The sequence below is a fragment of the Mirounga leonina genome, unplaced genomic scaffold, assembly GCF_011800145.1.
Source record: "Mirounga leonina isolate KUSES-001 unplaced genomic scaffold, KU_Mleo_1.0 Mir_174, whole genome shotgun sequence".
Lineage (NCBI taxonomy): Eukaryota > Metazoa > Chordata > Mammalia > Carnivora > Phocidae > Mirounga > Mirounga leonina.
This window is the reverse complement of record NW_023270451.1, coordinates 69,043,142-69,056,552: the sequence shown is the minus strand read 5'-3', so window position 1 is coordinate 69,056,552 and position 13,411 is coordinate 69,043,142. Positions and strand designations below refer to the sequence as shown.

Here is a 13,411-nt window from a genome sequence, read left to right as displayed (position 1 = left end):
GTGCCCTTCCATGACACTCTTTCCCCTATGTCTACTGAGTCCCTCTTGACCCATTTCTTAACCTCTTTCCCCTTCGTTTGGAACTGGATTAAATGTGCAACTCGATCTTTCTTTTCCCTTTCCTTTTGCACACACTCCACTCTAATGCCTGTAGTTACCTTCTGACTTCTTTCCATCCTGCCTTCAGCTCTTCAGTACCTTCCACCAATCTTTAATCCTGTATCCATCTCCTTGATGGAAGCACTAATTCTACTGCCCTCATGTTTCTGGGGCTCCTTACTGGAAGCTGTTTTCCCTTATATTTGCTTTAGTTACTCTGAAATGTGGGCTAATCCATACAGTGCTCTTTTTACTTAGTTCCCATCATCTGTATTCTTCCCCGTTCTATTAGTTACTGTTACAGTGCCAAACCTTGCCTCAGTATGTCCTTCTGCACATGACCTCCCCCATCTGAAGGTACGTTTTGCTTTTCCACCCATTTTCTTGGTGTTCCCCCCTCCCCCATTTTATCTTTTATTAACCATCCATATACTGACTATGTATCATTCTCCTACACTCACTAATAACTCCCTGTTTGGTTCCTCTTCTTATTCTACATCCATTGCTCAATCTGTTTCCGTATTTCTTCTTTCCTACAGATTTTGCTGAATTGCTTTCACTTCTATTTATTCCTTGGTAGGATCCCTGCAACTTTCCTCCTTTTAGGCCCCCTTCACGGGACCTGTCTCTAACCTTTCTCTTTATCAGCCACACTTTTTTATGCAAACATACTTTCCTGGATACTGTCCCTCTTATGTCTCATTTCACTCCTCTCTCTCTTCTTTTGAGAAATGGCTCACCACACAGTTCTCTTCCTGACTCAACTGCTTTGTAAGTATAAGCAATTTTCATTATCCTTGGTTTAAAGTATGCTGAGTAACAATTTTTGTTAGTAAATGCTTATGCAGTTATATCTGAAATTTGTATCTCCCTTTAAAAAAAATCCAACATATTTTCTCAACCATCACAAAAATACTACAAGAACGTTCAAGTATTTCTTATAATGTAAGCCATTTTAAAGGACAACTACATAATCATTGAACATATAATTCATTCATTAGTGTATATGTTCGTGTGTAGTACACAGTGATCCCATGCTAAGATAAGAGACCGTCCGTAAATGCATTCTCCTTTTACGCTGCAAGGAATAACGAAAGGCTTTCAAGATAAATAACAAAGTCATGTACGTTTTTTAAGTGAAATATATAAAGAAGAAACTTTTCGGAAATGTTTACTTACCGACCGGCGAACTGCTTGAGTTGTTCGATGCGTATTGTAGGGAAAGTGAGGGCAGCAACGCACAAGACATTGAGAAACCTTGAGCATAGGAAGCAAGCCTCTTGGCAGAAGAGCTTCAACCACAGCAAACATACACTATCCTGAACAGCCTTGTGTGCAAACAAGAATGCTGACTCACTGCAGTTTCCCAAGCACATGGGGATATAGAGGTAAAAACTTTTCATGGTACCAAATGTGTGTAGTTAGCTGGTGGGTGGTACCTGCGTCCCTCATTCTGGTCTCCATAGCAGTTGCCGTTTTGAACCCTGCCTATCCCAAGCCCAGCCTAATTCATACCTCCCCTCCAACCAGTATCTTCTCTCCCTTCCTCCTTCCTCTTCTTTTATACTAGTCTTTCCAGTTGCTTCTCTCACTTTCAGCCAGTCCTCACACGATTCCTTAACTTCTCGGCAAATTTAACATCACTTACAGGCATCACTTATTTCTTTTGACTATCTGCCCTGCCAGATCTTAAGCATTCATCATGAACCCCAACCACTCCTCACCCCATAAGCGTTCATCTGGTCTACCGAAAAAGTATTCAGTCCACACCTTCTAAAGTCAGTGGTGATGTTTTTAAGGTTTCCACCAATGGCTTTGTATCTTAGTCCATCTCCTTCTAACCTTTCCTAGGAAGCAATCAGTCAGTCATAAATAAGCTAAGACTTCAAGAGCCAGCCTACCCAGCTCCTACTCTGCTTCAGGCCCTGGAGCCTCTCCCATTCCAGACCCAGTTCTGAGATATGAGAGCTGCTCTGTTTTTTTCATTCATCCCTGTGATGTCTTGTTGCCATGCCCTTTACTCAGCTGCCTTCTCAGTTCCTGCAGTGCCTCTCTACTCACGTGCCGTCCTCTTTTCCTTTGTATTCTATCATGACCTTTGGCCCACGTGTGGAGTAACAGCCGTTCCTCCCATCAGCAGGACTTTTCAAATAACGGTGTTCCATCTGCAGGCAGCTTGAACATTGCTCTTCTGTTCCTTTTCTCCACGTTCCCTTTCTCCTGCTGCTGCAAACGCCCTACATTTCCTCCGTCATTCCTCCTCCGTTCAGCTGGATCTTTCCAGTGAACCTAATCAACTCCTCTGGATGTGTACAGTTTTAATAGCCAGCACTCACAATTCAGCCTTCTCGGATCTTCCTCCTTTCCTGCACTCTATACTGAGTCTGTTTCCACCTCCCATCAGTCTGGACTTTTCGAAGATCCCCTCTCTGGCCCATTTTAAGTCCATCCTGTTTAATCTCTCTCTAGCTTCTCATTCTCTTGACTATACCAATTGCTTCCAGTCCTTTTCCAACAAGGCTTTCTGGGCAGCAACACATCATATTCCAATTCTTATTTAAGCCACATCCTGACCTCTTTCCTCAGCTGGTTGACTGATATCTGGCTTAACGTACAACTTTTCACTGAACTTCCAATTCCGATTATCTCTCAGTGTTCCCCATCCTGGCCTTTAATGCCCTTTAATGCCCTTTTAATGCCCTTCCTTGTTCGCCATTTTGCAAGACTGCATGCTCTGCACCGAGCCTCTTCTTGCTTAGATTTCAGCCTCAGTTCTTCTCTACGTTTTTCTTCTCTCTTTTTAAATACATGCCTCAATAGTTTCTCTCTCTTCCAGCCAGTTCTAACATGATACCTTAATTTCTGAGCGAACTTTAACATCATACTTCAACAACTTTGTCCTGATTTCCTTTGATTATTTGCTCCGTCATAGCCTATTGACATCTATCACATTTTCAGCTTCCATCTCTAATCATAGTAAGGGATACGTTATTTTTCTCTTGAGGTATACTCCCTTAAAGATACCCTCCCACTTCTTAACCAAATACAGATCGTCCCCTCACCAGACACCCTCCCGCTATGCTCTCCTGTTGGTCAAACAGGTTGCCACCATGGCTTTGCCGCGAGATTCATCCTGATCTTGCCCCCTAACTATTCGTATCAGTCACGTCTTTTAATGAAAATTATTCCATCCCTCCCAAATTCATACACCCACTACGCTACTTCTTTATATCTTAACTTTATGCTGTATTTGAGATTTTTTTAAAGAAATAAAATATTGCACATATAATTGAGATTTCCTCTGTACCACTTCAGAATCATTCACCTCTCCCTCACTACATAATTTGATACTTCTGTATTTATAATTTTAATAAATATTTATGTCTCCTTAAATAACATGTAATGCTACCTTGAGGGTTTTAAATACATATATGTATGTGTACACACATATATACACATATGTATATGTATGTGTATATCTACAAATTCTTTAAGAATTTTTTTCCATCAAGACTTCAAGAGCTAGTCTGCTTTCTGACTTCTATCCATATGCAGGCCTTTACTTATTATAACACCATTCATTGCAACCTTTAACACTAAACATTTTAACCAATTAGGCCTCTTCTAAGACCTGACAGATTTCTCCATTCTGGGTTTCTTTCTTTTTTTATTATGTTATGTTAATTACCATACAGTACATCATTAGTTTTTGATGTAGTGTTCCATGATACATTGTTTGCGTATAACACCCAGTGCTCCATGCAGAACGTGCCCTCTTTAATACCCATCACCAGGCTAACCCATCCTCCCACCCCCCTCCCCTCTAGAACCCTCAGTTTGTTTTTCAGAGTCCATCGACTCTCATGGTTCCTCTCCCCCTCCAATTTCCCCCCTTTCATTCTTCCCCTCCTGCTATCTTCTTCTTCTTTTTTTTTTTTTAACATATAATGTATTATTTGTTTCAGAGGTACAGATCTGTGATTCAACAGTCTTGCACAATTCACAGCGCTCACCATAGCACATACCCTCCCCAGTGTCTATCACCCAGCCACCCCATCCCTCCCACCTCCCACCACTCCAGCAACCCTCAGTTTCCTGAGATTAAGAATTCCTCATATCAGTGAGGTCATATGATACATGTCTTTCTCTGGGACTTATTAATCCACATCTTATTTGCCATTTTGTCACTCTGACTACTGAGAAACTGCTCGAATTCATGCATGCTCCCATTAATTAAAACTCCTTTCTTCTTTTGCATTTTGTTATGCTTGACCATATCTTAACTACCCACTTCAGCTACCACGCCGCCCCACATCACGTATAGCATCACCCTGCACGGTATCCTAACAGTGGGTACGTACCTGAGCTTTACTTCCCTCATGATTTCTAACCACTCGGGAAATACACATCATCTTATCTACAAACAAACCACTCATCCACACTCCCTGACTGGTCAATCCTGATGTATTCTAAGGTTGCTAGCAACATCTTTTTAGAATTCATCTTCATAAAACTCCCTTAAACCTGGTCTGCATTTTTGCCATTTCGTTCACTAAGTCTTCTCTAATTCATACAGTGGTCCTTTTCTCCGCTCACCAACCCTCTCCTCCTTCTTATTCCGTCATAACCTTGGTCTGAGTATGTGCCTAGCCCACCATCCTTCAAGAATCTGCCACTCTTCAAACCCTCCCTTCACATCTGCAGTAATCTTCACTTTGCTCTTCCATTCCTTTCCTCCTCATACCATATTTTACCCCAGAGCTACATGCTGCCCTAGCTTCTGTGTCCCTCCTTCCAGCTACTGCTTACTTCCATCTCCTTCTTACAGATTTCAGCTGTCTCTTTGGGACAGACAGACATTGGGTGCGCACTGCTCAACCCACTGCCATCTCCCCTGGCGTCCTACAGTCTTTACTGCGTCCTCGCTTCCTCTCAGTTCAGCATAAACTTCCATAGGACTCCTGCTACTGGTTTGCCTTTTATGTCCATGCCTCTCAGCCTCTTTGACCTTTTGCTATATTGACCAGACACGTTACTTCCAGGATCTTTCTGGCAAAGCATCCTGGACAGCAAAGTCTCGAACTCCAGGTCCAACTTTGCCACCTTCTTACCTCTCTCTCCTTGTTAATACACAAATCTGACAAATGTCCAGCTCCCATTTGGCCCTCTTTAATGCCCTTCCGTATTTATTTTTCTACCTGCATGTTCTGCCCCTTGCCTAACACACACATCCCCTCTCCTTATTATTGCCAGCCTCCATCTTTTGCTCTCTCCTTTGCTCTTCGTTCATACAAGTCTCCTCAGTTGCTTCTCTCACTTCCTGCAAATCCTAATATGTTTCCTTAATTCCTGAGTGTGTCTTTAACATCCTGTTACAGCACATTCTTTCCAGTTTCCCCTGTGTATCTTAACCTTTCAGAGTGATGTGTGATGACCTTTTGAGGTTCCATCCGCTCTGGTCCCCACTCCCTCACTCAAAACCAAGTGACTACTTGTTAGACAAGCCCTTCCCTTGGAGAGCAACTAACCAGTCTCCCTCCTTTTCCATCATGATCTTTGGCCCGAGTGTGGTGCCATATATTTCTGGTTAGTGTCAGTGACTATTTCCATGTCAGTATTCAGTGATATTTTCTCATCTGATGGCAGCTTTAACTGTGCTGTTCTACTGCTTTTTCTTGATTTTTGCCTCATAAAAACAATCTGACATTCAGCATCCTTCATCCATTCAGAGACTGTGTATGCACATATCATTCCCATAGAGTCAGACTCACTTCTGGATAAACAAACACCTCATATTCAGCCCTCACTGTTCAGACTGTGGACTGGATTACAGGTCGATCCCCTGTGGCCTCTCTCTACCCTCCTCTTCCGCATGGCCTCCTGAACAGCTCCCCTTCCTCCACCTGTTTGTAGCCACACCCCCTCCTTTCTTTTTTCAGTCGTCATGGTCTGGATTAACATAAAACCACTCTACAAAGTCCCTACTCTGCACATCCCAGTGTCCCTCACTCCTTCCCCCTGGCCAGGTTACTCTCCGGCAAGCTCCCTGCCCTAGCGTGAGTCACGCGGCCCCTTGCCTTATTCTAGCCTCCATTCCCTCCATGTCTCCTGTCCTTTCTTACAGGTCTCCCCAGTTGCTTCTCTGTCAGCTGGTGCTCCCATGACAGGCTGCGAGCAAAGACTCATCAGAATGGCTGTTCATCTGCCTTCATCTAAAGCAGTGATTCTCAAACTGCAGCTTGTTAAGACACAGACTCAGCAGCTCAGGTGGGGCTGAAGAACACGTGTTCAGAAGCACTGCTCTAAACATTCCCCTCAGCCAAGTCCTTTCATTAAAAATTTCCCACCAAGGCATCAAGATCGAGTCTACTTCTGACTTTCATTATTTTGCAGGCCTTTCTTTCTCTCCCAGTATAGACACGAGTCCCTGCAGTGTGGCCTTATGCCCAACATATTAGGCCAGTGAGGCCCATCCTTGTAGCCAACAGGATCCCCCATTCTGGGGGCCTTCGTGATGCATATGGTTTTTCTTATTGCCATGCCGGCTACTGCGAGTTGTTCTCTATACAATGCTCCTTTTGACCTTAAAAACCGCTCTTCCCCGCCCCCACAGCTCTGGCCCAAGCGTGGGGCCTTCTCCTTCCAGTCAGTACCTGCCATTCTTCAGGTGACCTTTTAATCTGGGGATAATTGTAACGTTGCTCTCCCGTTCCAGTCTCCTTATTCTCTACCCTGCCCTAAAGAAATACGCCACCTTCTCTTGAGCACCACCACCCGCCCCTTTAGCCACCGTCTCCACTTCATTCAGTGGACGTGGTCTCCTCCTCAGCAGCTCTCCACCAGGTTCTCTCCCCACTAGCAAAACATCTCCACCCGACAGTAAATTCCAGAGTAACTTCAATGTGGTGCTCCCATGACAATTATTTGTATCTCCCTGTGGTTGTCTGCCCTGCCACATTTTTATTCCGCACAGTGTAATTTCATCTACCACCTGTACAGAGAAGTAACAGATGGAGTTCTACTCAAGTTGGGTTCCCACCACGATCTCTAGCCACTCCTCTCCCAATACTCGTCATCCCTGCTGCAGACACACCACTCACGCAGCGACCCCGGGTCCACGGGCTGCCCTCGCTTTATACCAGGGGCGTCTTCGTCCTTGTCCTTCCAGTCCTCCTCACCAGACCTTCCCACCGCCCTTCAGGCCCTGTTCTTCTATCGTCCTCTATACTGCTTTCAGTTTGGCTTTAAGACCCAACATATGACCAGACCGACCAATTATGAGATCTTAGGGGATTTCCCATTCTGGGGGACTCTATTCCTCACCCTCTCTGCCCCCGCCACTCCCCCTGCTCCCCACTGCTCTTTCCACAGCACTCCCTTGACATAATCTCCCTCTCTCTCCTTTCTGAGGTGATCCTCAGCTTTGCTGCAAGCGTGGCACCCTCTGGGGCTGACCTGCAGATGCCCCGCCTCCTCCGCAGGCTCTCCCGCTCCTGCCCGGGCTTGAGCCCGGCTTGGCCTCCATTACCTACAGAGCCACTTGTTTTGTCAGCTCCCCTCTTGGTATCGTTTCTCATGGATTCTGCTGTTGTCTCGTTCCTCTTCCTTGTTCTGTCCGTGCTCTTCCACATGCACTTGCCCCCCTCAGTTCAACCCCGACCTTCACAGGACTCCTGCCACCCGCCATGGCTGACATCCATCCCACTTCGACTCTAACCTTTCACTGTTGGTCGCACTGTGGCACTCCCTCATGACACCACTTCTCATTCCGCCACTTCGTCTCCACAGCCTCTCTCCTTCGCTTGTAATCTAGCCTAGCTCACAGCTCTCTGCTTCCTGTGCAGCTCAGCCGTCTCCCCCCCGCCCCCCGCCCCGCCTGGCCCTTCGTGCCCTTCCCTCCTCACACCTTCTCTTCCGCCCCACACCCCAAGTGCCCTCCCTTCTTGGCTTCTAGCCTCCAGCCTCTCTCTTCTCCTCTGTGCTCTTTTCATACAGGTCTGCCCCGGAAGTGTCACTTTTAGTCCTCACACAGCGGGTAGCTTCCGAGAGCAACCAACTCTAATGGCAGGCACTTCATGAGGTAAACTGTGACACCTCACCCAGCGCTCCTTGACTTGCCCCCTCTTGACGGGAGGAGTGGGTGCCAGACACTTCCCTTCCGATGTGCTCCCTCAGCCTCCTCAGCCGTTCCCATGGCACAGTCCGCTCTTCTCCGGACAGACCACCTCCATGCACTACACTGAGTCAAGCCCCGGATCTCTAAAGTCACCAGCAGTAGCTTTTCATCAACTTCCCTATCACCTAAGTCCTTCAACTCCCAATTTCCCTCCCAATGGGTGCTCCGAGATCTGGTCCACTCCTGCCTCCTACTCAAGTCCTTGCTCCTCACACTTTCTTTATACTTCTCCTACTCACAACACCCAAAATGTAACCAGTGACCTGTTTCGAGTTCTGACAAGATGCCCCATTCCAGACCTTTTCATCCCTCACCTGCTCTGCCTTGTGGGCCTTCCACTACTGTGTTTCCTTTTCTCTGCTTCTAGCCTCTCCTTTCCTTCATAGTGCGTCATGACTGGTGGCCCAGGAATGATGTCCCGTCCTTCCAGCTGTTATGTCATTCCTTAGTGACGCCTTTCTGTCTGAGGGCAACTTAAATGCTGCTTTTTCTGTACCTTTCCTCCTTTTCCCCTACATTTGTCCTGGAGAAAAACCTTCGCTTTCAACATCCCTCCAGCCATGTGTAGAGCATTCCCGGGGATTCAGCGCTCTTTCCTGGTGGGTATTTGCTCCTCATTTTTAGCACGCACTCCTCAAGCTGCATCCATCTGCCTGGATTTCCTACACAGTGTGTATGGCATCCATTCCTTCTCAGTTCAGTCCAGACCTGCATGGACTGCTATAGTTAGTCTGTTTTACATCTAGCCCTTCTACCCCTTTCTAATTTCAGCTCCATTGGCTACAGCCTTTAAATTATTTCAACTAAGCTTTCTGGAATGTCCTCATAGCCCCATGTCCTATTTAATCAGTCTCCCCTCCAGTGGTTGAGACCTGGCAACTCCCCACTGAATCTTCCACTCTGCCATTCGCTACACTGCATGTCCTGCACCCCACCCCACATCTCTCTCCTGACTTCGTTTCCAGCATCTCTCTTCTCTAATTTTGTGTTCTTTCACACAAGTCTCCTCAGTAGCTGTCTCTCGTTTCAGTCAGTCCTCTTAAGACAAGCCTCATGTCTGAGAAGAATTTTAATGCAGATCTCCAGGGCATTCTGCCTTTCTTCCCTCTGGTTATTTGCCTGGCTTCATTCATGAAGTTCTCAATTTTGTTATGGCAATGGATTCAATATTGTTCTCTCGCCATGAAAGGCCCCCCTCACTCCCTCTCCTCATCACCCAGTGTTAGCCATCCTTTCTAGCAACATCAATAGATTGCTACCGGTGGTTTTACTGGAGTTCACCTTAGATGCCCTGTAATCTCTCCTTCTATCAACCAAACCGTTTAATTAAAAATTTGTCACAGAAGTTTCAGAAACATTCTAATACTATTCCTGTTTGCTTCCTTAATCTGTTTCTGTGTCACTTACTTATATATTAAGTGTCTTATGTCCTTACTTATACATGAAATTCAACCAGTTTGCCCAGGCTGTGATCTGCCCTTGTTCCCAGTTATCTCCTATTCCTCTTGCTCATTTGCCTGTAGCCTCCCTGCTTAATCAGAACCAAACTGGGATTCATATAATCTTGCATTACTCAATGTCTATCCTGCCTCTCATTCTTACTTGATCATGACCTTTGTCCCTGCCATAATCCCGTATCTCTCCTCTTTCTCTGAACACTTCAACTGACCCTCTCTAGCTCTGTGTTAACTTCCACTTCTTTCTTCCTCCTTCCCTTTCTCTCCTACCCTAATTTAACCACAATCATTCTTTGACCAAGCCCCTATTGCATTGAAATAGATTCTGTAGTCTTAACAGGTATACTCTTTCCTATTATGGGACAAACCACTACCATCATCCATTTTCAAGGTATTCTATTAAATTCGTTTGCTCTCTGAACTCAGACCTGTTCTTCATAGGCTTCCCACCGGTGGCTTTAGTTATTTCTAATATTCCAGTCTCTTGACTGCCTCAGCAAACCAGGGCCTGTTGGAAAATATCTGGTCTCCTTCATTTGACATACAAGGTATTTCAAATTTGTTCCTAAACAAATTCTCCTCAGCACCTACACATTAGGGTACCTCTCATCATTTCCACTTACCCCATGGCCCTTCTGGCCGCTTTCCTTTTATTGTGTACCTTCGTCTGCTTGCCAAATCTTTTTTGCATCCTTTGAGATCCTGTTAAACTGTTATATTCTTTCAGATGTTTTGATTTCCCCAAGCTGTTAATCCTGCACTCCCCCACGGCCCATGGAGTTGTAGTGTCACAGGTAGGCAGGCAGCTCTCTCTCTATCACACACACACACACACACACACACACACACACTCTCCTAGTTAACTCCTACACAATCCGCTCTTGGGAGACAGAAGTCATGTCTCAGTCATCTTTTTACCTAAGGATCTGACACGTTAGATTTAATGTCTACATGTCTAATGTCAACATGTACTGACACTGACCACATACTTGGCTGGAGGGAGGGAGGGAGGGAGGGAGCTTAAAGCTGAGACTGAGCAGATGAAAGTCCCATTACCTAGCGTGTCATATATGGTCTTTACATCAGAGTCTGTTCTTTCCTGTCCTTCCTATCCCCCAAATAACTCTTACTCCCCAGTTTCTAGTATGTTTTGTACCTGACCCTAAATGCCTTTTCTTCATCCAGACTTAATAAATCCCCTCCTTCCAACAGTTCAGAAAATCTCATCTTCTTCATGAAGACTTCCCTTTCCAAAAATGTATCCCTGATCTCCATTTCTTTATTCTACCAGTCATCCCCAACCAATGAGGCTCACTTGCTTTTCCATTTTAAGACAATGACTACCAATGCCAGAACCTCATTACTGACCTCCTTACTGTAGGTTGAAAGTTGACATAAAGCACATTCATTCTGGTGGCCTGTGGACCCACTGTCAGTCCAGTCTAAAGATAAAATATTGATATTGAGACTCTTGATGTACTTAGTGTTAATTTAACGACCTGTGTGCTTTTTGCTTTTTTTTTTTTTTTTTGCTTTGTCAGCTCCTAAAAGTAATGGTTCTTACATTTTTCAACATGTAGACTCTTGACAGGCATGGCAAAAAGCCCCCCGAGTTCTCTCCCTTGCTGCTTGCTTCATACAAATACGAAAACAGTGTTACCCATGTCGTCTTTTCTGTGCTATTCTAACCCACGGTGGGAGATGGTTTTTAAAGTCATTTTGTGAGACTGCCTTGCCAGCCAGCCCCAGGCTCTGGGAGCTAGCACCCTAGGAAGCAGAGGCTACGTGTGTTCTGCCTGACAGCACAGGACGCTCTCTGCGCTACGGAGGGAGGCCCCGTGCCTGCAGCGGCCCTGACCCAGGCTCGCCTGCCCTTTCTGCCCCAGTTGCAGGCACCTTCAGCTGCACCATGAAGTTTACGGTCCGGGACTGCGACCCTGACACTGGGGTTCCAGCTGAGGAGGGGTATGATGACGAGTACGTGGTGAGTCTCCCCCGCACGGACATGCACCCTGACACCCTTGCACCATCGAGGGACTTCTGCCTGCAGAGACCACGCTGCTAGCGACATCGGACGTGAACTTAGGGGCTTTCATTCTTCCCAAACAGATCACAACTGAGGAGGACCTGGACGGATCCTCCTCTGTAAGAGGAGTGTGTCATGCCCAAGAGAATTGGGATTTACCACTTAATGACTGATTAAAACAAAACTCACTTTCTGATGTCTTTATAACAGGGATAATTAAGAGATCAAACAATTACATGATTTTCATGGAGATCAATGAGTTTTATTTGAAGTATTGGGTTTTTTCTGTTTTTATTTAGCAGTGTTTAGTTTGCTTCTAACGTAGTCACATCATGGACTGAAAAAGCCTTCACAAAATGCAGGGAAAAGTTTTAACGAGTATCAGGCTGTGAGTGAATGTGACGTTCAAAGGCCCTGACTGGCCTGAACACGAAGGTTAGGTATGGCAGCATGACTACTTTATACCCCAGGGTTATAGGTGTTGATCTGAATATAGCTCTTGCCACATGTCCTGTTTTCTTGCTTTCCTTTGCTAAGGCCTACATCATTAGATTTATCTAGACCACAGAACTTAAACTACTTTGGTGGTAAAGTTTGTCCTAGGCTCCTGCAAAGGACAGAACACCAAATGATAAAACCATTCTAATCGGTCTCTTCTGTCCTTGTGTACTGAGGGACTTTCCTTTACTGACCCCTGCTTGTTACCTACTAGCTGGAAGACCTTGAAGTGACTGTGTCTGACCACATTCAGAAAGTACTGAAGCCTAATTTTGCTGCTGCCTGGGAAGAGGTGGGAGACACCTTTGAGAAAGAGGAGACGTTTGCCCTCAGTTCCACCAAAACTCTCGAAGGTGAGAACAATTTGGCTGTCGGTGTATTGCAGGATAAAACCTAATGGGCATATTTATTATTCCAGAGTATCTCTTTTCTTTAAATATCTCATAAACTATTTTGCTGAAAAGGCCGGGATCTTGTCTTCATCATCTAATTGAGTCAACCAGGTTCTAGTCTGGTGGCTTCCCTCCTCAGCACCTGCTGGGACGGAGGCAGACCCCTAGGCTGAGCTTCCCTGATACGGTTGCATCTGTCTTCTCAACACAGAAGCTGTCAACAACATCACCACCTTTCTGGGCATGCAGCCATGTGAGAGGTCGGACAAAGTACCGGAGAACAAGAATTCCCATTCCCTCTATCTGGCAGGTAAGAAACCGCCATCAGATTCCCCCTTTGTTTGGTCGCAAAATAGGAAGGGGTGTGCACAGGCCCTGCTCCTGTCTGTTATCCCGTCGTAGGAGTCCCAATCTGCAGCCCTGTCAATGTGAATAATTTGTTTTAGCTGTTTAGTTATTTGCAGGCTATCCTTAGGCTGTTTTTTGAAGAGGTGAATTTGGCCTAAAACCCTTAAATCTCTCCCGCAGATCCCAATGCCACCTGCCGCTGAGTCCTCCAGATCAGTACTACTGAATACCTTCTATGTGCCTGGTATCATGGCTATACAAAAGATTACTAAAGTTTGTACACAGGATTCAAGTCTCACCATAGACACAGATCTCTAGAAAAGCTAAACTAAAATAATAGAAAGGAAATGCAGGCAGAGCATGACATATTTCATTATTCAGAGCTTGTTTTGAGTTCTTAATCTAGTTTTCCTTG

At 45.5% G+C, this 13,411-nt stretch overlaps 1 protein-coding gene across 2 annotated transcripts in view; it reads left to right on the top strand.

The window, feature by feature from the left end:
* COPG2 (COPI coat complex subunit gamma 2) overlaps nt 1-13,411 on the top strand; it is a 94,831-nt gene that overhangs the window by 80,893 nt on the left and 527 nt on the right. The window contains exons 21-23 of one of the 2 annotated variants that reach the window (XM_035021118.1): nt 11,619-11,716; nt 12,471-12,609; nt 12,860-12,958. In XM_035021118.1, the coding sequence (XP_034877009.1) occupies nt 11,619-11,716; nt 12,471-12,609; nt 12,860-12,958 (336 nt within the window). Of the gene's footprint in view, nt 1-6,223; nt 6,324-11,618; nt 11,717-12,470; nt 12,610-12,859; nt 12,959-13,411 lie in introns of those variants that run through there. The other variant, XM_035021119.1, reaches the window with a different exon arrangement.